This window comes from Humulus lupulus, chromosome 3 (genome assembly GCF_963169125.1).
Source record: "Humulus lupulus chromosome 3, drHumLupu1.1, whole genome shotgun sequence".
NCBI classification, from domain to species: Eukaryota; Viridiplantae; Streptophyta; class Magnoliopsida; order Rosales; family Cannabaceae; genus Humulus; species Humulus lupulus.
Genome location: NC_084795.1, coordinates 274908128 through 274933718, shown reverse-complemented (window position 1 = coordinate 274933718; position 25591 = coordinate 274908128). Strand labels below are relative to the sequence as shown.

The following is a 25591-nucleotide window of genomic DNA, read 5'->3' as shown; positions in this document are numbered from 1 at the left end:
AGGTGGTGGTACTTTATGACTGGTTAATTATATCTATAATTTTTATTAAAATAAAATGTGTGAATTTGATATTGAATTGTATCAATAAAAGAATGTCAATTCGTTATGGTGTTGAGTACTAATAGTGCCCCTTAAAGCATCAACAATGAATGTACTCTCCAAAATTGTAATATTTTTATATTATTTTTCATCCATCTAAAGAAATAATAATTTTATAAAAATAAAAAATAAGAAGCAACGTGCCAAAATTTGGTAATCTTTTTTTTCTATTTTTTGAGGCCCCACTTTTTGATATGGGATTACATTTGGCTATAGCAACACTCCTAGCGTCAAGATTGGAGATGCTCTTAGCAAAGTACCCTATGATGAGATTAAAGTCGTAATTAAAATTGGGTGTATTAATTATTGTAGAATTTTGGGGCCGGCCAGCAAATTATATTAAGATGGCTTTACTGTATAACACGAGATGACTAAACGCGTTCAATTATAGCATTTTTATTTCCAAATGGTGACAAAAACAAAATCAACAAAATAAAAACAAAGCTAAAAGCATGGAAGGCCTCAAATTTGACTAGTTTTGTGGAAGTGAAGATTGATACAAAAAATAAGGAATAACAAATAAGTAGCAAATAATATGAAGCTCTGGAAAAGAGCAGTGGGGGTTCTGAAAGACAAGAGGAGCATCTACGTGGCCGGCGTAACTCGCCGGACATCTTACCGGAACCCCCACCTGGAGGCCATCATCATCAAGGCCACGAGTCATGACGACTCCTTCGTTGACTACAAGAACTTCCAGAGAGTCTACCAGTGGGCACGAACCTCTCCTCTCTACACCAAGCCCTTGATATGGTCCCTCTCCAATCGCATGGACAAGACCCGAACGTGGGTCGTTGCGCTCAAGGGCTTGATGTTGATCCACGGCGTCATCTGCTGTAAAATCCCGGCCCTCCAGCGGATCGGACGGCTACCGTTCGATCTCTCAAGCTTCACCGACGGGCACACCAAGCCGAGCAAGTCTTGGGGTTTTAATGCCTTCGTACGTGCTTATTTTGCGTATTTGGACCAGAGATCGTTCCTGGTTTTTTCGGAGACGAATAGGGCGAATACGACGTCGTCTTCGAAGACGATAAGTAGTCTGGCGGAGGAGCTGCGGCGGTTGGTGACGTGGCAGGCCTTGATGGATCTTCTTCTCCAGGTGAGGCCCCAAGCGGAGAATATGAGGAGAGTTGGGTTGGTTTTCGAGGCCATGATATGTGTTGTCACGGAGGTTTTCGAGGTGCATGAGAAGATACGTAAATCGATTAGCCAAGCGGTTGCTAGGGCTTATGATCACAGCGCGCCACCGCCTGGGACGGTTGAGGTCGGTTTGGCCCGCGGGATTCTGAGAAAAGCGACGGTTCAAGGGGACGAGCTGTGCTTGTTCTTTGAGCTTTGTAGGGAAATGGGTGTGCTAAACGCGTCGTTTTGTCCCAAGGTGGAGCGGATTCCGGCGGAGGAAGACTTTCGAGAGCTTATGAGGATCGTAGATGGGGTTTGTAATACAAAGGAGGAGTTGAGTTTGGATCATCGAGATCATCGTGATCATGATCATGATCAAAGTCAAGATCGTGGCACCATTGTAATTGTTGATCATCGTGATCAAGATGAGAGGTCTTCGAAGACTATAATTACAGAGAAATGGGAGATTTTTGATGAAGATCATCATCATCATCATCGTCCAGATTATAATCACAGTAAGAGATCAACGGTGACTGATCATTATGATTCAAATCGTCAACTGATTGTGCTTTCTCATCCTCCTCCAACACTTGCTCTTCCAGACTTGATTACTTTCTAGTTTGTAATAATTCTTTAAATATTATTGACTTGAAAAGTAATTAATTATGGCTTAAATATTAATTTGCATTATTTCTAGCTATACATATAGTACTCCATATAATATTTGAAAGCAGAAAATAAGAGGGTATTTGACACCTTAATTAAAAAACTGTTTTTTGTTTTTAAAAGTTAAAAACTGTTTTTTAAAAACAAATTAGGTGTTTGACATTGTTTTCAGAAAATAATTTTTAAAAACAATGTTACAAAAAACAGAAAATTTTGAGAACAACAAAAAGTTGTTTTCTATTATTCTCAAATTTTCTTTCCTAACTTTCTCATTTATTATTTTTCATCATTTTTTATTTCAAATTATTTTATCTCATTATTTATTACAAGCTTTTAAAATATTTTTCTTTTTGTAAATATATTTGTTAATTTTTTATTTAAGATTTTAAAAAAATAAAACTAAAAAAATTGGTTTTATAAAACATTAACCAAACACCTCTTGTTTTTTAAAAACTACAAAAACAGTTTTCTATTCTCATTTCTGAGAACAAAATTTTGAAAACAAAAAACAGAAAACAATACCAAACAAGCCTTGCTTTCGAAATTTTGAATTTTTGTTTTTATTTTATTTAATATTCATAAATAAACATAAAATTATTAACACTAATTCTTATAAGATTCATATATAGTACTATAAGCATAATATTAGTGATTGGATTAAGGGTAGATGATTTTAATTAGCTCAATATCCGATTACAAATTTAGTGAGACAAAGTAATCTAGTTAATATGCCCAACCATGAAAACTCAATTATTTGAAATTAATGTTATAAGACATCTTAAAATGTGCAACACAAAATATAGTGATATTTTATGTATGATTATATATAATATTAAATCAAGTAGATTCTACTTATTAAAATTTAATAAGTAATATCGAACAACATCTCGACTACAGGACACCTTGTTTGACACACATTAAAATGCTAATTTTCAGCAACATTCTACTTGAATGGCTTCTGAAATGAGAATATACTTTTTTAGTTAGACGGCCAATTGTGTTCATGCAAATACAGACATAATTAGCTTCAATAAAAATTCTAGGGTCCCATGCTTATATATGTTTATATAATGCAAGATGTAAATTTTTGTACAAAAAAAAAAAGAGCTAATGTTATATTTGGCCCAATATTTATAATTGTGCTCCAATGCACAAAATGCAAATTAACACAAAAAAATCAATAATTTATTTAATATTTATTGAGAACATACAAAAATTAAATTTTTTATTATCCAAATTATGTACTCTAAGAAAATTGTTATTAAAAAGTAAATAAAAAATGATATATGGTTGGTCATTAATTGTCAACTACTAAATTATAGTAATTAGTGACAATATGTTAAATAAAAAAGTAGTATTTATTGATGTGCTAAATTTTGTCCATGCTGTATTTTGTATCAAATTTGACACATCTTTTAACATGTCCAAATTTGTACATTTTTTTGGAACAACGTAATTAGAGTTATATTTTTTATAAAATGTGTTAAATACAATATTGCACCATTTTATTGGTATTTCATTAGAGATACTCAGACCAAACATATTAATTAATCATTTTGCTAGGTTCAAATAATAATATGTGCATATAAAATATGCACTAAAATATTACAATTACAAGTGACGTGATAGTTTTTCCCAACTAATTACGTTTATTTCAGAAGAACCCACTCTTTAAAATTATAGTATCACATCAGTAATGTTTTGATATATATTTTAATAACATATGTCATTACTCAAAACTATGTCCCATGTCTATCTAATAAAAAATGTCACAATATGAATGATACGATAATTGATCGATCGATCGAGATTTCCTATTGGCTTGGCCAAAAAAAGACAAGAATTAATGTACTACATGTGAGGTTTTGGTGGTGTGATCCAAGAGTCCCGGACCCACACGTTCCAAGGGGCAAATTTTCTACTATCATATGTATTTTGCTATAACTCTCGTGACATTTTTATGGTTTGGTCAATTGGTATGATTATTAGTTTATAAGAAAGCATAACATATATAGTGCGATACTTTATTAAAAATAAAGCAAGACTAAGATGCATCCCAGCATAATGCTACTTTATACTTCAAAACACATTATTAAAATCACAATTTTTTTTTATTTTATATCAAATTTTTACATTATATAATACAACAATTTTTCTATATTTTATTTACATCATTTAAATATTTTTATTAATTAAAATAATAAAAATATTAATTAATTTAGAAGAAAAAAAAGATAGAAAAGTGTATAAAAACTGTACGCCCTGATTTTCCCACGGGCTGATTAGCAAGACGAACCTCGGACTAATCAGGCTTAGTCCGAGGTGCCCACAGGACGAAGATCCTATTTCCAGGGCGGATCTTCTCAGCTCAAGAGGGGCATCAGAAGGCCACGCCAGGAGAACAGCTCGTAATACGAGCTGTACGTGTCACGAGGAGCCCAAGAAGCTCTGAGCCTTTATGAAGTCAACACGCAAGATAAACGTGCATATATCTGACATCACGTATTTGATATCCCCCTGACTTCTCGGACACGCAGTAGGAACGTGCGTGTCAGACACCCACGGATGGGTTGGGCCGTGCGGCCCATTGTCTCCTTCCATGCTGATTAGACCACACTTATGTGTCAGGTTTAGGAATTAATCATGAATGCCACAGAGTTGATATGACAAATGGTAAGGTCACGGGATGACCTCCCTACCAACTTCCAGGTGCCCTCTCCTATAAATATGGAGACCCTGGGAGTTGATAGGGGTTGGAAAAAATAGTCTTTGAAGAACTATATACTTTGTAAACCCAATACCCAGAGAAAATAAATAATATCGACTAGTGGAGTAGAAGGATTTTAACCTTCGAACCACTTAAAAACGTGTCATGAGTCACCTAGTTCATTATATAAGATTTCATATCTGTGACGGTTCTACCTTGAGTGCTAATCTCTTTCTCTTCTTCTCTTAATTACCTGTTGCCGAAGAACCGCGTCAACAGTTTGGTGCTTTCATTGAGAGCAAGTTCGATTAGTACTATCGCGGACATCCAACTATGGTGACCACTCGATCCAGGCATGGCAACGAGACAGAACAGCATGATGGGCAGGAGGCCCACCAGGTTGCCATCCCTGATGAGCAAGCTCCTGAGGTCCAGCAGAGGCCAGGAAAGCAGCCGGCGGGCCAAGACGACACTGGTAGTTCAGCGCCCCGGCCGCCTAATCCGAATCCATGTTATTATTCTGCGGTGGAGATGGAGAATGTTCAACTGAGGAGCCAGTTAGCAGCAGCTGGTCGGCAAATCCAGGATATTCTGAGCCGACTACCCCCTCTCGCAACCAACGGTAACGTTGGAGAGAGGCAAGGCGAGGCTCCTAAGTCTCGCCGGAGTAATCGGTCCAGGCATAGCCGTTCGGGTAGACTTCCTGCAGCCAACTCCACCCCTTCATCACACCATCAGGAGGCAAACCTCAGGGAAATACCTCGGACCGGACAGCAGCAGTATAGCCGTTCGGTTAGGACGTCAACCCCTAGCTCTCAGCCTTCCTCGAGGACGCCCAGAAGAGATCGAGGAAATTCCCGAAGAAGGGCCGAGGAAGGCCAGAGGCGTCAGCCCGCCCCCGAAGAACGTCCAGTTCCTCGTCCAGATCGCCCAGCGCGGGGCCAGCAAGCTGGCAGGGCCGAGAGGCCCCCACCAAATTTAGTCCGTCCGGACGGCACTAGGATCGCCTCCCCGGTCAGGCACCCTCCTTCTCCCATCAGATATCCTTCTCCTCAGCCCGTCCGAGACATCCCGACCTACGGAAATAGCAGGAGAGACCCACCGTCAGCTGGACCCTCCTGGCGTGGCAGGATGCCAGAAGAAGGATCAGGTCGTAGCCGCCAAAGACGCACCCCGAGCCTGTCCAGCAGGAGTCACTGGACAGGTAGTGGACGGAGTGATCTCTCGGGAGGAGACCTGCGCCAGCGACTAAGTTCAGCACAAAGTCACCATACTACCCAGGGAGGCGACCTTCGAGATCGCCTCAATTCTCACAGAGAGGATCGAGTTAGGGATGGTAGCCAGGCCCGCTCAGTGGGGGTCCGATCCGAAGTACGTAACGGTGGAAATGTCCCAAATAACCTATCTCAAGATAGGAGGGGCAACAACCCACCTAATATGTACAACGGGACCGGAGCTGTTGAACAGCCCCGGAATAACCCAGGATCTCAGGACAAAACCCTAGAGCGCCTAACTCAGATGGAGGAACTGATGAAGAAGCTCCTATCGGAAAAAGAAAAAGACGAATATGATTCCGGGGACGAGATGGAACACTTCGCCCCCAATATAGCAGCAACGGCATACCCTTCTGGTTTTCGTATGCCCCACCTATCAAAGTTCAACGGGGATGGAGACCCGTCTGATCACTTAGGGATGTTCAACACCCTAATGATGGCCCATAACATCGGCCCGGAGCTGCGTTGCTTGATCTTTCCCTCCACCCTGATTGGACCTGCCAGGCAGTGGTTCAAGCAGAGTAAAAGGCAGTCAATCAGCTCCTGGAAGGCCTTCTCGGCGGACTTCAAGAGGGCATTCCGTGCCTCTCAGGCCGCCCGAGTCCAGGCCGATTCTTTAGCTAACGTGAGGCAGCAGCCCGGTGAGACGTTGAAAGCCTACTTGAGCAGATTTGCAAATGTCGCTGCTCGAGCAAGGGATGCTGACGATAGCTCCAAACTTATGGCCATGAGGACCGGGATCCTAGTCGGCGGAGACCTGTGGAAGGATATTCAAAGGAGGGGAGTCAGCTCGGTTAGCAAATTCCTTAACAGAGCCCAAGAGTGGATAAACTTGGAAGAAGCTGAAGCTTCTGCCGCCGGGATCAGCCAGGTCCCCGAGAAGACCGCTGGGGCGGGGACGGAGATCGTAGTGGCGACTCCCGATGTCGCGCAAAATAACCAGCCCGGTGGTGGCAAAAGAAAAGGACATGGTGAAAACAACCAGCACGGCCAGAAGAAGAATAAGTCTGTGGATAAGTTCAAGCCCGTGTTCACAACCTATGCCGAGCTCACCCAGACTAGGAAAAATATTTTCCTGGCCAACGCAACTCAGGTCCCCTGGAAGAGGCCGGAGCCATTGAAGCGCCCTAAGGGAAGGAGAGACGCTTCCAAATTCTGCCGTTTTCATAACGACGTCGGGCACAATACCGACGACTGTAGGCACCTCAAAGATGAAATCGAGACTCTTATCCGAGCAGGTCCATTGGCGCAATACTCGCGGAATAGGGTCCCAGCAAGTCGACCCGTTCCGGAGGTCCCAGCCAGTCAGCCCGGGCGTCGGACAGATCAGGACGTCCTTCCCCCCGTGGTCGAGGGAGAGATATCCACCATCTCTGGAGGACCACACATGGCTGGCACGAGTAGGGGCGCCAAGTCTCAAAAACAGAGGCGTCTGGGAACAACCCGAGCCGAAGCCCTCGAAGAAGAGATGGCCCGGCTCAAAAAGTGTGGCTTTATTCGTGAAGCCAAATTTCCAGTTTGGGTCGCCAATCTCGTGCTAGTTCCAAAGCCCAACGGGAAGTGGCGGACCTGTATTGACTTCTCCGACCTGAATGAAGCTTGCCCCAAGGATTGCTTTCCATTGCCAAGGATCGATCAATTGGTGGATGCCACGGCGGGGCACGAGCTCATGTCCTTCATGGACGCGTACTCAAGCTACAATCAGATCGCGATGAATCCGGCAGACCAAGAACATACCAGCTTCATGACCCCGACTAATGTCTATTGTTATAAGGTCATGCCGTTTGGTCTGAAGAATGCCGGAGCTACCTACCAAAGGCTAGTGAACAGAATGTTCGCGGACCAGATCGGGAAAAACATGGAAGTATACGTCGATGATATGCTTGTCAAGTCAAAGACTGCCAGCAACCACGTTGCCGACCTGGAAGAATTTTTTAACATACTGCGAGAATATGGCATGAGGCTCAATCCTCAGAAATGCACTTTCGGTGTTGCATCGGGGAAATTCTTGGGTTTCATAGTCAATACCCGAGGAATCGAGGCAAACCCCGACAAGATCAGGTCACTACTCGAGCTTCCTTCCCCCAGGTCGTGGAAAGATGTCCAAGGCCTCACAGGAAGAGTGGCAGCACTGAACCGGTTCATTTCCAAGTCGACCGACAAGTGTTTGCCCTTCTACAACCTGCTCCGGGGAAACAGGAAATTCGAATGGACAGTAGAGTGCGAAAGCGCATTCCTCGACCTAAAAGCGCATTTGGCTGAACCGCCTGTGCTATCAAAACCCAAGGTAGGAGAACCTCTTTTCCTCTACATTGCCGTCACTGAGGACGCAGCTAGTGCCGTTCTGGTGCGAGAAGAGGACCAGGCTCAGAAACCGGTCTATTACATCAGCAAGAGACTCCTCGGAGCTGAATCAAGATATCCAATGAGGGAGAAACTGGCGTTCTGTCTAATCACGGCCTCGCGAAAGCTCAGGCCATACTTCCAATCCCACTCTATACACGTCATGACCGATCAGCCTTTAAGGCAGGTTTTGCAAATGCCTGAAGCATCGGGACGCTTGCTAAAGTGGGCGGTCGAACTCAGTCAGTTCGAGATTTTCTATACTCCCCGAACTACCATAAAAAGTCAGGCCTTGGCCGACTTCGTGGCGGAATGCGCGGGATTCCAAGAGATTCCATCAAGAGACTCACCTCAGGTCGCCTCCCCACACTCGTCGTGGAAGATATTCATTGACGGTTCGTCTAACGAGAACGGCTCCGGGGCCGGAATCATTCTGATATCCCCAGAGGGACATAGATTCCACTCGGTGCTAAGGTTCGGGTTCAAGGCGTCTAACAACGAGGTAGAGTACGAGGCTTTGTTGGCTGGACTTAGGATAGCTAGTGAGCTAAAGGCGAGCTCTGTCCAATGCTTCAGCGATTCCCAGCACGTGGTGAATCAGGTTCTAGGCGAATATCAGGCGCGGGGACACAAGATGGCCGCCTATTTGGCAAAGGTAAAGTCCGAGCTGTCTGCGTTTGGGCAAGGGTCAATCGAACAGATACCTAGGGAGCAGAACGCCAACGCAGATGCTCTCGCCAAGCTCGCCGCCTCGGGAGAGACAAAAACCCTGGGGTTGGTGCCAGTTGAGTTCTTGGAGAATCCTAGCTTAGACGGGGATCGGGCAGAAATTGAAATGATTGACATCAGGCCGACCTGGATGACTCCCATTATTGAATATCTCGTCGAGGGCAAGTTACCCGAAGGGCGCAACGATGCACGGCGAGTCCTTTATCAAGCTCCGAGGTATACGGTAGTCGAAGGGGTGTTGTACCGACGTGGGCATTCCCTACCTCTCCTCCGGTGCGTTCTTCCAAGTGAAGCGAAGGCCATCCTGCAAGAAGTTCATGAAGGATTCTGCGGAGACCATGCTGGGGGTCAAAGCCTGGCTTTAAAGGTCCTCAGGCAAGGTTATTACTGGCCGACTCTGTCCAAAGACTCGATCTCATATGTAAAAAGGTGCGACAAGTGTCAGCGATTCGCTGCGGTTGCCCGAGCTCCTCCGGTCGAGCTAAAAATGATTTCGTCCCCCTGGCCATTTGCCGTTTGGGGGATAGATCTAGTAGGCGCCCTGCCTACCGGAAAGGGCGGGGTCCGTTACGCCATAGTAGCATTCGTCTACTTCACTAAGTGGGTCGAAGCAGAGCCGTTGGCGACAATAACATCGAAAAAGGTGTTAGACTTCGTGGTTAAAAGCATCATATGTCGATTTGGCCTACCTAAGAAGATCGTCTCCGATAACGGCACTCAATTTGACAGCGATCTGTTCACCGAATTTTGCGAAAGGCACGGAATTGTGAAAAGCTTCTCGTCCGTGGCCTATCCCCAGGCGAACGGCCAGGTCGAGGCTGTCAACAAAACTCTGAAGGCGAGCCTCAAGAAGAGGCTAGATGAGGCAAAGGGGATCTGGCCAGAACAGCTCCCCCAAGTCCTGTGGGCATACCGGACCTCACATCGGACTCCCACGGGTCACACGCCTTTCTCCCTAACCTTTGGGAGTGAAGCAGTCCTCCCCGTGGAGGTTAAAGTTCTGTCACATAGGGTCCAGTCCTACGACCAAGACAGGAACCACGAGCTCCTATGCCATTCCCTAGACTTAGTGGGTGAAAGGTGAGAAGATTCACAACTCCAGCTCGCCCATTATCAACAGAAGATCACTCGCTACTTCAACACTAAGGTCAAAAGACGTGCCTTTAGCGTCGGTGATTTGGTCTTAAGGAGAGTTTTTCTGGCCACGAAAGATCCCAAAGATGGGGTTTTGGGACCAAACTGGGAAGGACCATACCAGGTCATCGAAGTCATCCAAGAGGGAACTTATAAGTTAGCTCGACCTGGCGGAGGGGCGGTCCCACGGACTTGGAATGCCATCCACCTAAAGAAATACTATCAATGATCCACTTGTAAGGCCTAGGAGGTCACCTTCCATGTATAAATAAAAATCAAATGTTTCTCTTTATTCGCAAGTGTGATTTTAAAGTAACCACGAAAGACCCTTTCCCAGTTACTTGGGGGGCATATGGTACCTGGATATAACCAGGTCTCCTTAACGACTTGGGTGTTAATTTTTATCTATGGATAAGAGTTATCACAAACTAAGTCCTATCCTGGTTTTAACCAGATCATAAAACTTAGAAGTTAACTAAAATTTATTGACCGCGGTTCTTCTTTAAAGAGCCCGGGATATGGATAAAAGTTGACGCGAACTAAGTTTTCAAAATAAGTTCCTAGTTTTAACCAGGTCATAAAACTTAGAAGTTAACTAAAATTTATTGACCGCGGTTCTTCTTTAAAGAGCCCGGGATATGGATAAAAGTTGACACGAACTAAGTTTTCTAAATAAGTTCCTGGTTTTAACCAGGTCGTAAAACTTAGAAGTTAACTAAAATTTACTGACCGCGGTTCTTCTTTAAAGAGCCCGGGATATGGATAAAAGTTGACGCGAACTAAGTTTTCAAAATAAGTTCCTGGTTTTAACCAGGTCATAAAACTTAGAAGTTAACTAAAATTTATTGACCGCGGTTCTTCTTTAAAGAGCCCGGGATATGGATAAAAGTTGACGCGAACTAAGTTTTCAAAATAAGTTCCTGGTTTTAACCATGTCATAAAACTTAGAAGTTAACTAAAATTTATTGACCGCGGTTCTTCTTTAAAGAGCCCGGGATATGGATAAAAGTTGACGCGAACTAAGTTTTCAAAATAAGTTCCTGGTTTTAACCAGGTCATAAAACTTAGAAGTTAACTAAAATTTATTGACCGCGGTTCTTCTTTAAAGAGCCCGGGATATGGATAAAAGTTGACGCGAACTAAGTTTTCAAAATAAGTTCCTGGTTTTAACCAGGTCATAAAACTTAGAAGTTAACTAAAATTTATTGACCGCGGTTCTTCTTTAAAGAGTCCGGGATATGGATAAAAGTTGACACGAACTAAGTTCATAAAAATAAAGAGATGAATTGTAGCAAAAGGCATAAAAATATATATATATATATATGTGTTAAAGTTGTTGAGCAAATTGTCTCAAGGTGGAAACACCTCATAAAAAATTACAATAGAAAACAAAATAGTTCAAAATACTTAAAGAGAAGTATCCTAAGCCCCATCAGTTGGCCCTTTGGAGGTCGCGGTCTCGTCCTGCTCCGCCGCGACAGAGGCCTCTCTAGTCTCCGAGGGAGGTACCTCTTTATTTAGGCGGGCTTGGAGCTTCGGCAGCAAGAACGCCCAGAGGTCCGGCGGCATGAAAGAAAAGTCCGCATCCGGGTTGTGGGACCAGCAGTGATAAAACAGGTCCTGCAAGGACTGCTCCAAAACGGCCCGCTCGGCTTCCATGGCGGCCTGGGCCTCGGTCTTTGCTACCTCGAGATCTGTCCGTGATGCGGCCAGGGAGTTTTTAAGCTCTCGGTTCTTGGAGCGGATCTTCTCTAGCTCGTCTTTAGAGGCCGCCAGCGCGTCTTTCGCCTCCTGAGCCTCCTGAAGGGCGGTCTGGCGCTCAGCCTCCATACCCTCGAGCTGGGCCTTGGTCCTAGCAATGCCTCTGTATGTGGCAGCAATGCCCTGCAAGAAAGGAAGGATAAATTAACTAACTGGAAGAAAAAAAAAAAGAAAAAGGGCGGCGTGTGAGTGTTAAAGCTTTAAAAGAATGGGGCAGTTTACCGTTAGGGTCATGTCCATCGAAGACTCTATGACTCGGACCGGGCTCATTGTTTCGATGGCCCGGAGCTCCTTCTCCCTGAGCTTGTAGAAATGGCTGACGGAATAGCTCGCCAACTCATACACCGTCCCCCGGAATGCTTCTGGAATCTTCTCCAGATCCTGGGGATCGACCGGGATACGCACATCCGGGGCTGCCGAGGCCGGATTCCCGATCTCCGTTACCCCGTCCTGGATGGCTAATATAGATCGTTGGGGTGGCGGGAGCATAGGTCCTGTCCTGGCGACAGGAAGGATCGCCCCAGCGACCTGGGATGGAGGGGCTTTCTCCTTCTCCTTAGCCGGGGATTTGGTGGAGGTCCCAGCCGAGCTCTTGGATTCTCGAAGCCTTTTCAACCTTGGCCCCGCTGGGGGGTTCCCGCCAAAGACCACGCCCCGCAGATTACCTCCGGGCTGAGACATCTCTTCTGACAAGAACAAAAAACATGGTTATTACAAGGTAGCAATCATGCAGAAATAGAGGCAAAAGGTTTAAAGGAAATAAATAAGCGAATACTAAGGGAGCCCTACCCCCCGAGCTGGAAGAGCCTAAGACGATTATCTCATGAACTGGCGCAGGTTCTAGGTCCGGTTCTGACTCGGGGCTGGACTCTTCTACATACTGCCTAATCCCCGGGACATAAATGCCCCTCTGAAGCACCGGCCACGTGCGTAAGTTGGTCCCATACTCCTCAAAAAGCATCGACCTAAAAGCTAGGGTGTTATCTACTAATACGGTACCCCTAGGCCGACTCTCTTGGTGATCCAGCACGAGCCGGTCAACACAATGGAGCAAGAGCGTGTCCAGGTCCGGATTCCTCGGATGACGATGGACGAGCTGCCTAGGATTGAACCTAACCAGCCGGGGGTCTGCAGTGGCCCTATCTACATTCTTAAATAAGTAAGGATTACCTTGGTCGGAGGGACCCGCGGCTGCTTCGGATTGGACCCTCTCCTCATCCATCATCTGGGAGACCTCCAAGGTCCTCTTCCTACTCCTCACGAGAGGAACTTCGTCATTCTCTTCCTCACCTTCGTCGTCGGCGATCTCCTCCGCGACGATCGGTCTGTTGTCGCGAGCTGGGGGCGGCCCCCGGGGCCTCTTCAAATTCAAAGTCTGATTTGGGAAAATCAGCTTGCAGAATACCATCGTCTCGTCAGTCACGAGCACGCGGTAGTCTTTCTCACTGGGGGGCAAGCTCGCCAGTGTGTCGTATTGACCCCCGAGGGTCGCGGACTTTTCGGTCCTCGCATAGATGGCTGCAAGATCGGTTGAAGTCAGAAGTGGGATAAGAAGGGAGCTAAAATAAGATAACCCTTAAAAGGCGGGCTAAGGTCAAGGATCACTTACGAGGGCGGTTAAAGTAATGATGATCGCAGTTGCGGAACCCAGTTGACATAAAAAACTGGTCCTTGAAGTCGTTCGGGTGGCTCGGCAGCTCGATGACCGCCGCTGTATTAGGGAAACGGGTTAAGTAATAGAACCCGTCGCCTCACCCCCGCTGATCCGGGCTGGCCTTGAGGCAAAAGAAGTATAGAATATCAGCAGGAGTGAGGACCTCCCACTCGTGCTTTTGAAATAAATACCTCAACCCCGCCAGCAGACGGTAGGAGTTGGGAGGGAGCTGAAATGGGGCCAACCCCACATAATTCAGGAAGTCGGCGAAGTACTGGTCCAGGGGGAGGAAGGCCCCTGCCTTGAAGTGTTCGCCGCTCCAGGCCGCGAACGATTCATCGAGCGGTGCGCAGCTCCGCTCGCCCTCTGCGGCAGGTCGGGCGATCACTGAGGCTCTCCCCAAGGGAATGTTGTGGGTGATGAAGAGTTTGGTGATCTTGGCCTGCTCGGTTATCTTCGAGACGATTCTCTCCGCCTCGAAAAATGCGTCAGGGGCCACCTCGGCCTGTTTCTCCACGGCCGGGCCAAAGTGAGGAATCGGCGAGCTGGGCATCACTGCCTTTCCTTTATCTTGTTGGGAGGCCGAGCTTCCCACATTCTTCGGGGGCAGGTTCTTCTTCGGGACCATCTGGTCGCCTATCGAACAAAAGAAAACACTTTAGAAAAGGCGACCCAAGCAGAAAAATGAAGCAAGTGTTAATTACACGAGCTGGGGTAAGCCCAGCCCGTGGAGAGTGGAACCACGCGGTTCAATGAACACGCGCCTATGCCCTCAACAGATCCCAGATTACTCGGAATTCGTGTGTCAAGGGGCTCAGAGTAAAATTTTTGCCTTGGGGGGAAAGTTTCACCAGGCAAAGCATTGCAAAACCGCTTTTGAGGCGTATTCCCTAAGCTACCCGGTTTTGCACCCAAAATTCCTAAAGGTCCTACCCAGAAATTGTTCCCAAAGAAACACCTTGAAACCCATATTCTAAAATGATTTCCTGCAACAGGCGTGCCCTAATCTAAGAAGGGCCGTCACCCTCCATATCCGCGCAACCCAGAAAACCCCTGCATGTGGCTACAGTAAAGTTTTTTACCTAAGCTACAGTGGCATGCTTTCAAAATAAACTGGGTCAGAGAACTTACAGTGTATAGCTGGATGGTGAGCGAGATTGCTGCGCTGGTAGGAGCTTCGTTGGTACAGTGGCTTCCGAGGCTTTGAAGAAACTCGTACGCTTAGGCTTCGTGAACAGAGAAGATGAAAACAGCAGAGATGAGGGTTTCGTCCTTTGGAAAGTTAGAGAAGGAAGAAGGAAATTTGAGAAATTTTTTGAATGATAAGGTGGCCCGTGCGTAGGGTGGCCACCCCCTTTTTATACAAGGGAAGGATCACGTTTGAAAGGCTCTTGGGAGACCCTCCACTCGAAATATGAAACGACGGCTGGTCAGTAGGCTAGGCCATTTAATGCGGTTCTCGTAGAGTGTACCGTAGCCACCCACGACGTTCCACGTATCAGACGCCTGCGAAAAGAATGGAATGCGAAGGGTTGTGGGGGAAGTCTAAAAGCCCCTACTGTGGCCTCCTATACATGACGTCATATACCACGAGCAGGAGCTTGGGGGGCAGATGTACGCCCTGATTTTCCCACGGGCTGATTAGCAAGACGAACCTCGGACTAATCAGGCTTAGTCCGAGGTGCCCACAGGACGAAGATCCTATTTCCAGGGCGGATCTTCTCAGCTCGAGAAGGGCATCAGAAGGCCACGCCAGGAGAACAGCTCGTAATACGAGCTGTACGTGTCACGAGGAGCCCAGGAAGCTCTGAGCCTTTATGAAGTCAACACGCAAGATAAACGTGCATATATTTGACATCACGTGTCTGATATCCCCCTGACTTCTCGGACACGCAGTAGGAACGTGCGTGTCAGACACCCACGGATGGGTTGGGTCGTGCGGCCCATTGTCTCCTTCCATGCTGATTAGACCACACTTATGTGTCAGGTTTAGGAATTAATCATGAATGCCACAGAGTTGATATGACAAATGGTAAGGTCACGGGATGACCTCCCTACCAACTTCCAGGTGCCCTCTCCTATAAATATGGAGACCTTGGGAGTTGATAGGGGTTGGAAAAAATAGTCTTTGAAGAACTATATACTTTGTAAACCCAATACCCAGAGAAAATAAATAATATCGACTAGTGGAGTAGAAGGATTTTAACCTTCGAACCACTTAAAAACGTGTCTTGAGTCACCTAGTTCATTATATAAGATTTCATATCTGTGACGGTTCTACCTTGAGTGCTAATCTCTTTCTCTTCTTCTCTTAATTACCTGTTGCCGAAGAACCGCGTCAACAAAAACATTAAAAAAAAATGTTTAAAGATACTTTAAACTTTGCTGTACATGTAGGGAAGGGGTGATGCAAAATGAAAAAAGTGTATAAAGCATCTGTTGGAAGTATTTTTTATTCTTAATTCTTCGAATTTTGAAGTAAATGCTATTTTGAAGTATTTATTGGGGATGCTCTAACATTTAGCACTAAATAAATAAAAATTATAGTGAAATTATATTTATGGTAGCATATATATATATATATATATATGACAGCACTTCGGTGCAGCACTGGTGCAGCCAGGGCACATTTTAACACTCAAATAATATTTTTTCTAATTTTTTTATGACAATGTACATTGTTGTTATTTAAGGCATCCTATTAGAGATCAAGCTTCTGTTACAGCTGTTACTTAACAACTCATTTACTCTCTTCGAAGTTTAGTTAAATAACCAATTCGGTTCTTGTAATAGCTCATTCAGTTACTCTGTTTTGTGTCATAGTCTTTGTTGTAACTGTTTTGTAACAACTTAGCTAACTCATCTTCATCAATATATATAGCTAAATAGTCTCAACATTTATGGTTGTGCTCACTACTACAAAATTGGGTTTTCCCGACACTCAACCACGACAGTCAACTCTGTTGACTGTCGTAGTTGCTTAGCGGGACTCTACACCGACAGTTAAAAACTGTAGGCATAAAGACCAACGCCGACAGCTAATAACTGTCACTGTTGCTTTTGACTGTCGCTATTGACCCCAACGCCGACAGTTAATTCGAGACCAATGCCGATAGGTAAAATGTGTCGCTATTGACCCCAACGCCGACAGTTAATTCGAGACTAATGCCGACAGTTAAAATGTGTCGCTATTGACCCCAACGCCGACAGTTAATTCTAGACCAATGCCGACAGTTAAAATATGTCGCTATTGAGCTTAACGCCGACAGTTAATTCGAGACCAATGCCGACAGTTAATAGGTGTTGCTATTGACCCCAACGCCAACAGTTAATAAAATTCCAATGCTGACAGTCATAAAATGTCACCAAAATTCAAATAAAAAATTATAATTAATGAAAAGTATAATTTTACAAATATAACTAAATTATGTAAATATATATATATTTATAAAAATTATTAAAAACTTTTAAAACTAGATTTTTTTGTTTATAAATTTTTCATATTGTTATTTTTTGTATTTATATAATAATTTTTATATCAAAATTTAAAATTATTATTCTTTAACATATTTATAAAATTAATTATATTATTTTTTAACACATTTATAAAATTTGTATTAGTTAAAAAAGAGTTGTTTTTTATTAATTGGAAAAATATTGTAAAAAATTTAATGAAAAGTATAATTTTAAAAATAAACTAAATTATGTAAATATATATTTATAAAAATTATTAAAACTTTTAAAACTATATTTTTTTTGTTTATAAATTTTTCATATTATTATTTTTTGTATTTATATAATAATTTTTTATATCAAAATTTAAATTTATTATTCTTTAATATATTTATAAAATTAATTATATTATTTTTTAACACATTTATAAAATTTGTATTAGTTAAAAAAAAGTTGTTTTTTATTAATTGGAAAAATATTGTAAAAAATTTAATGAAAAGTATAATTTTAAAAATAAACTAAATTATGTAAATATATATATTTATAAAAATTATTAAAACTTTTAAAACTATATTTTTTTGTTTATAAATTTTTCATATTATTATTTTTTGTATTTATATAATAATTTTTTATATCAAAATTTAAATTTATTATTCTTTAACATATTTATAAAATTAATTATATTATTAACTATATTATTCTTTAACACATTTATAAAATTTGTATTAGTTAAAAAAGAGTTGTTTTTTATTAATTGGAAAAATATTGTAAAAAATTTAATGAATAGTATAATTTTAAAAATAAACTAAATTATGTAAATATATATTTATAAAAATTATTAAAAACTTTTAAAACTAGATTTTTTTGTTTCTAAATTTTTCATATTATTATTTTTTGTATTTATGTAATAATTTTTATATCAAAATTTAAATTTATTATTCTTTAACATATTTATAAATTAAATTAACTATATTATTCTTTAACACATTTATAAAATTTGTATTAGTTAAAAAATATTTTTTTTATTAATTGGAAAAATATTGTAAAAAAATTTAATATGTAAATTTATTAGTTATGATTTTTTTTTATTAATATTTATATATGTTTAAATATTTTTTTATTAAAACGTATTGGAGCAATGCCGACAGTTAAAATGTGTCATTGTTGGGAAAGAGAATTTTTATAAGGGGCAATGCCGACACCTATAAGTTGTCGCTATTGGAGGCAATAATGACAGCTTATAGGTGTCGGCATTGCCCATTAAAAAAAAATTGGCTGGTAAAAATTTTTCCCCCCAAATAACCTTAATTTTTCCCTCTTCCTTCTTTCTTTCTTTTCCCTCTTCCTTCTTTCTTTCTTTTCCCTCTTCTTCTTTCTTTCTTCCAGCCGAAATAGTTCCTCTATAGCTTCCAGCCGAAAGGTCCCTCCACCAGCCAGCCCACCACGACGTCGTCGACGCCGAACCAGCCTCTCACCCGCCGGCACCGCCTCACTGGCTCTCACCCACCAGCCGAAAGGTTCCGTCTGTGCAGCCAGAAACCAGCCACACCCCACGGTCTTTCTCTCACTCACTCTCTCTCTCTCTCTATATATATATATCTTGTCTTCTAGTTTGGGTTGTATTCGTGGGTATAGTGTAACGTCCCTAAGGTAGGGTACGTTCGCCACATACTCGTAATTTTAGAGTTTACGAGTATGTTAGGCACTTGACTAAAAGGATTAAATAAAATGATACGAAGAAATACAGAAAAATTTTAAACTTTTATATAAACTTATTAGTAGAAATTATTACACGTATGAATACTTTAAATTTAAGGCAGCCATATTAAAATTCTAAACCATTATTGCATTGCTACTGAGTCCGTGCTCCACAAGTTGCTCAACAGCTAAAGCCACACCTGGAAAAAATGTTGGAAAATAACATAATGAGCAAACGCTCAGTAAGCAAATCTCATGCATACACATACACATGAATGTCGTGAGTTTGTAGTGCACATATACTAATATGCTGACTTATATACTTATGCATTTCATTTATTGCTCAAGCACTTTCAAACTTTACTTTTATGCTCTTTCTTTTAGTTTCACATTTTTATGGGCCCAATATCACTTGTGCACACTGTTTGATTCAGCCAATGCCTGCAGGACTTGTTACACATATCATATAGAATCTCATGGGTTCTCCTCCGGCTAGCCATCATCTCAGCTAGGCTCATCATAACACTCATTTCATCGTTGCCATAGCTGCCATACTTATTACACATATGGAGGAGAAAGACGGAAACATTGCAAACATATCTGAATGGTCAACTCTGACCTAGCCCACACTAGTGGGCAGCTACTATAAGTCTTATAGACCTCCGTCTTCTTCATTACACTTACTTAATTGCTTCATCGAAACAGTGGCACCCTTTTTAACATCTTATTATCACTTTGCTTAAGCCTTGTGTCATTAAAATGTTTAACTTTACATAAGACTTTTCAAGGCATTTCATAACTTTTCTCATATTCATATGCATGGTCTTATATCACATAATAATGTATCACATAACTGTACATGCCATGCATACATGCTGATGCTGAAATGCCAATGTTCATGTTCATGAGTCATGTTGATGGTATTCAATCAATGCATTGTATCACATCTCATATAACTCAAAACATCTTTAGTCATAATACATGAAGCTTTGGGTTGGTGGCGTTGTTATACCTTAACGTAGAGCTATGGCTCAGGTCTAAGGTTTCCAGCCTAAAAACTTAAACGCTTCATATATCATAACATATAACAAATCATGAACATAGAGTAATCCACATATCCATCAACATAAGAACACATACTTGCACATAATTCATATCATTCTTAACCAAGTAAGACATCTTTCACATATCACAGAATTCATCAATTACATATCACACAACACCCTTATGGTGTTCATATAACCATTTTTCACATACTTATCATATGCATCATCATCATACCATACTTAACTCATCAGATGTACACAATCAATGTAGTCATGCATCTTACACTTAAGCACAAAATGTGAGATTTACTTACCTTAGGTCCTTAGCTTATTTTAAAATTCCTCACCAAGAGTCAATCAATCAAATCCATACAAATCCTATTCAAGGCGCATCATTTATTAAATTCTATCAAAATCATAAATATACACTATTGATAGTGTATATTAATAATACCAGAAACTATATAAATGATAATAATAATTATTATCAACGTAATGCAAATAACTCTTCATATAAAACCATGCTTTAAACCTTGATTATAAGATAATGTACTCTTATGATAATAATAATAATAATCCCAACAAAAATAATAATTATCGTCTATAATTAAACTTATTTCGATATTAATAACAAAATACTTCAATAGCAATACGTATATGGATGTATATATTCAAATAGTCATTTTATAAAAGAAATCATATTTTTAACATAAAGTTGTAATAATCAATATAATGATAATAATATAAATATAAATATTTATATTATTATTAATTAGTCATAATATCAATTCCAGTGATATAATAAATATACTTTCTCCAAAATTCACTGGTCTTACAAATATCAATAACTGTAAGAAACTAATATTTGATATTATTTTAATATTCAAATATTAATATACAATAATAATGGTTAGATAATAGGTTTACTATAAATCATACTTTTCATATATATATATATATATATATGAATCTGTATTCTTGATTTACTTAACAAAATAATAACAATAATAATTAAAATTACTTAATCATAATAATTTCCATATTAATATAAAATCAATTAAATATGTATTTTTATACTTTATTTAATATCTAATATTTTCTAGAAAATTGGACAGCACAACGGCTATAAAGTGGACAATTCCAAAATCAAAACCTGTATCAAAAATATATATAATCCCAGACAGCCAGTAAATTACAGAAAATATTCCATATATCAATAATATATAATTATATACTATAAATACACATAATAACAATTACTCTAATCAATCACAATTAAATCACAATATATAGGTTAAAGAAATTATACCAAAATGATCGGGTTCCACAATAATTCAAACGATGATTTTCTGAGACTCAAAACGTACTTCGGAACCTCGAACACTAAGTTTCGACCGTCGGTCTACGGTGGATCGCGGTGGCTCGTGGTGGGCCCACCACCCAACTATGGTAGATGTAGGAACAAGTTATTGGGTTTTGAAGCCCACAACACGAGGAGCACGATGGTGGTGACGGATCGGCAAACGGATGCCCGAGGTGGCCGAATCGCAACTTTGAAGTCGCGGGGTGGCCGAACTTAAATCGAGTGGTTGAGGCGTTTAATCGGCGAGTGAGCTCTAGATTCCCGCGTGGGTCGATAGTTCGGAGGCCTCTGAATCCAACTGTCTGGCGCGTGGCTAAAAGTGGTGGCCGGAAAGTACTCCTGCGTCGTCGGCAACAGTAACACGCAGAGAGAGAGAGAGAGAGAGAGAGAGTTTATGAGGAGAGAGAGAGTTTCTGAGGAGAGAGAGAGAGGGGTTCAGGTAAAAAGAAAGGCTGAAGCCTTTTTTATTTATTTATTTTATTTTATTTTTTTAAAATTACACTTGGACCCAAAATACTAAAATTCTTTTTAAATAAGCCCTTTAGCAAAACTTTCTTAATTTTATAAAAATCCCCAATTAAAATTATATGACATTCGGGTCCAATACTTGACTACTCAAGTTTCTCTCTCTTTAATCTCATTAAAAACATAAAATGATATTTTAAACACTATTTTTCCATTACTATTTCTTAAATTTGTAAACTTGTACATTTTATGTATTAAAACTCTGATTTATAATAATAAAAAAAATGTATAATGAAAATGTTGGATATTACATATAGCTTTGTTTGTTATTACTACTTTTTTTTTCTTTGCTTGCCCTTAAAATATATCGAATATGCTTGTAAATTAAGGGCGTAGCACCATTCCATTTTAGTTTATTTTATAATATATTAACATTGTTGTTGATTGTGGTTTTTATAATTCTGATAGCATGAATGCAAATTTTGTATTATTTAGACATGCTTTATTTGTGAAGTTATAGGAATCTGTTATATGGTTTTATTAGTTTATTTTCAATTATTTACTGTACAGCAGGAATCCAAGCCAGGGCATACAAATGTGGCTATATTAATAACATGATGACTAAGGCCATGTATTTGATCGTCTAAATTAAGAAATTATATAATTCTCTTAGCATTTGACATCACAAATATTGTTTTCCTTGACAAAACAAGGCAATTTTAATGGTTATATATGCATAAAATGTCTCTTTATGCAACTTTTACTTAATTTAAAAAAAAAAAAAAAAACAACTATTGTTCAATAATTAGAAGTATGAAAAATTGGATGGGAGACATTTTCATGTAATTGAATTATTTTATCATTAGCTCTCCATCTTCAAGTCTTCATGTCCATTATTTTATCATCTTTAGTTTTTGCTCCTGGAGTAGTTTCTAGGTGGTTAGTATACCTTTGATGTTGTTTGCTGTCTGATCTAGCTGCTTGTTGCTGAAAAATCTCTTACCTGCAGAAAGATTTTAATATAAAAGATATCATTTGAATTTGAATATCTATAAATTGTACGAGTCAGGTGAAGCATGAGTGATATGGTTAAAAAATAAGAATTAAGCACTTGTATAATTTATTGGATTTACCAAAACACATACTCACCATGAAATACATGAAAGGGAAAAGAGTTGCAATCGGCAAGTCTGTAAAATTTAACCAAAAATATAAAAAAAAAGAAACAAAGATAGAGCATTATATTATAACCAACCTACTCAGGTACACAATTGTAGATAATCAAAAGAAAGATACACTTATCAAACTTAGTGTTAATGAATTGAATAATGTGAAAACTGATCGAAAAGACACATCAATGATTGGCTCTTCAACTTTAATATATAAGAGAACCCAAAAAACTCGTAGTAGTAGTAGTAGTAGTAGTAGTAGTAGTAGTAGTAGTAGTAGTAGTAGTAGTAGTAGTAGTAGTAGTAGTAGTAGTAGTATGTGAAAACTGATCCAAAAGACACATCAATGATTGGCTCTTCAACTTTAGTATCTGCAACAAGGGCAACAATGAAAACATAGAACAAATGCTTGAAAGGAATATCAAACAAAAACAAAAAAACAAAAAACAGAGCATAGGGGCGTGAGATGAAGAAAATATAGTTACACAAATAGAGTGTGAGACATTGGAAAGAAACAGAGAAACATTTTACCAATAGAGTCATATTCCCAACTTCTGGACTCCTCATCTGGTGTAGCCAGCCTGGTGAAATAGACAAAGCATTTGAATCTTTTTTTTTACTTCTTATTGTGGCTCTGGTACCATAAATAAATAAAGAAAGAGAGAGAGAAGACTGAATTAGAGTAATATCCTCATACATTGCGTGAGCTCATATATAATAGTACAAGAGATCACATGTGCTAATACCAAAGCTAACATAATAATTTGCAGGAAAGGTCCTGATCTGCCTTGGTGCATCATAATATTACAGGAAGTTGGAAGTAAGAAAAATCTGACCTTACCTTTGGCATCGGGAAAAGATAGAACTTGATTCACTGAGCTCACCTATGGTGGACATGGTTGGCCGTAGATGATGAAGACAAGAGAGAGAGAGAGAGAGAGAGAGAGAGAGAGAGGGAGAGAGGGTGAAAGGTTTTGATTATTTTATAGTAACTTTTGATATATTTTAAGCTTAAGAAACCCAACTATTTATTACCCTCTTTCAATTTTTCTTTCTTTAATATAGTCATTAATTAAAGTACCCTACCTAACACTCAACTAACACTTACACTAAAGCTAATGAATGACCAGTTGATATTTAACTAATTGTAACGTGTTCTAATTGTAAACATTGTAAACCTGAAATATAACACTTTATTATGAAAGAAAAAGAGAAAAGAAAAGTTATAATAATAATAATAATAATAAGGTTGAAAAATAAAAATATAATGAAATTACTTGAGGCGTGGTGGTGGTGGGAGTTGAGTGAATAAGGTGATCACGAAGTAGTGAAAGCAAGAGAAATAGGGCCCCAAACCATTGAAATATAGTACTTCTTCTTCTTATATCCATATTTGTGTTTTGGAATGAAGAAGCACATGGTTCTCTGGCTCTTAAATATATATATATATATATTCTGATTATTATTATTGTTTTGTAGCTATTATATAAATATATCATCATCTCACTTAGATTGGTAGCTATTATATAAATATATCATCTCACTTAGCTTGGTAGCTTAGTATTATTATTCTAGAAAGTTAATGTTGATAGGGATTTAAACATAAACTTATTACTCTGTTATTTATTTTATTTCATGTTTTTAAAAAGGCTCTTCGGGATAAAACTCTTGATCTCAAATTTTTGCTTCAGAAAGCAATCTAAAGTTCAAATAGATCATCTCAGGTATGTTTTAATTGTTAAAACTTATTAATTTGGATTCTAATTGTTTAAACATATTCAGAGGTATATTCTTTTATTCTTTTTAAAATTATACAAGTGTATGCTAGAGGAGTTTGAATATCTTAAATATCCATCCATAGTGAAGTAGGTTCTGGGATTATAATTGTGTGCTGCGGTGATAACGGAAGATTGAGAACTTGCATGTCTTAGTGAAGTAGGTTCTGTGATATCTATATAATTGCGTGCTGGGGGAGATATAAGGAAGAAAAATTGTTTGTTGTTTGAATTGATTGAATTATTTATATTGATATTGACAGATGGTTAGGGTACAAATATAGGGGAAGTGTTGTCCGTTTTAAATCATAAAAAATTGTATGAATGATTTAGGTTATGAAAGATTAACGTTTCAATTTCATTTATATTCAAAGCTCAAGTAGTCATATATTTTGACTACTTCAAGCTTTCAAACCTCTGCAATGAATCTTCAAACTGATTTACTTACTCTTTAGTCCTTAAATATATATTTTTTAATTTTTACACAAAATTAAACTTTTGTTTTTCTTGAATATTTATATCTATTACAGATTCTCTGTACACTTTTTTTTTAGGATTGAACATAGTTCTGAAAATAGATTTTTTTGTGTGTACATTTTTAGACAAAATAATGGCAATCGATAAAGAATGGATGTCAGCGGATAGATTATCAGTGAAATATAAGGATGGAGTTGAGCATTTCTTAGAGTTTTGCGCAAGAAATGCTAAAGATCCTAATAACATTTGTTGCCCTTGTATTAAGTGTGGTAATATTCAAAGAATGAAAATTACTGAGATAAAGGGTCACTTATTTAAGTATGGAATAGATCAAAGTTATAAGATGTGGTTTATGCATGGAGAAAAAATCACATTTAGTAGAGAATCTCCATCTAAGAAGAATAATTGTGATTATGTGAATGATGATGAGAGAGATGACATTGCAGAAATGATAGGTGACGCACAATTTGAATCAGATTTTGATCCAGTGAAATTTCAATCCATGTTAGAGGATGCTGAGAAACCCATTTACCCTGGTTGTAATAAGTTCACCAAAATGTCAACACTTCTTAGGTTGTATAATATAAAAATCAAACATGGGTTGAGTGATAAGAGCTTTACGGATATACTTTCCTTTCTAGGAGAGTTATTACCCGAAA

At 39.6% G+C, this 25591-nt stretch overlaps 1 protein-coding gene and 2 long non-coding RNA genes across 4 annotated transcripts; 1 reads left to right on the top strand and 2 right to left on the bottom strand.

The window, feature by feature from the left end:
- The first annotated feature begins 528 nt into the window (after positions 1-528).
- LOC133824351 (putative clathrin assembly protein At1g25240) lies at positions 529-1920 on the top strand. The gene has a single exon (XM_062257234.1). The coding sequence runs from the start codon at positions 635-637 to the stop codon at positions 1835-1837; it is 1203 nt and encodes a 400-aa protein (XP_062113218.1). The 5' UTR covers positions 529-634; the 3' UTR covers positions 1838-1920.
- A 17191-nt stretch (positions 1921-19111) lies between these two features.
- Positions 19112-21435, bottom strand: LOC133821662 (uncharacterized). Its single transcript, XR_009887733.1, has 2 exons — positions 20993-21435; positions 19112-20061 (listed from the first exon to the last, which is right to left on the bottom strand). It is a non-coding gene; the product is annotated as an uncharacterized LOC133821662 (long non-coding RNA).
- A 710-nt stretch (positions 21436-22145) lies between these two features.
- LOC133821661 (uncharacterized) lies at positions 22146-23657 on the bottom strand. 2 transcript variants are annotated; one of them, XR_009887731.1, is made up of 4 exons: positions 23522-23657; positions 23212-23314; positions 22661-23051; positions 22146-22514 (listed from the first exon to the last, which is right to left on the bottom strand). It is a non-coding gene; the product is annotated as an uncharacterized LOC133821661 (long non-coding RNA). The 2 variants fall into 2 exon arrangements; XR_009887732.1 differs by having other exon boundaries at positions 22661-22701.
- Between the last annotated feature and the right edge of the window lie 1934 nt (positions 23658-25591).

What these genes read in the sequence shown, in the direction of transcription:
- LOC133824351 (XM_062257234.1), top strand. Translation starts at nt 635, where the DNA reads ATGAAGCTCTGGAAAAGAGCAGTGGGGGTTCTGAAAGACAAGAGGAGC.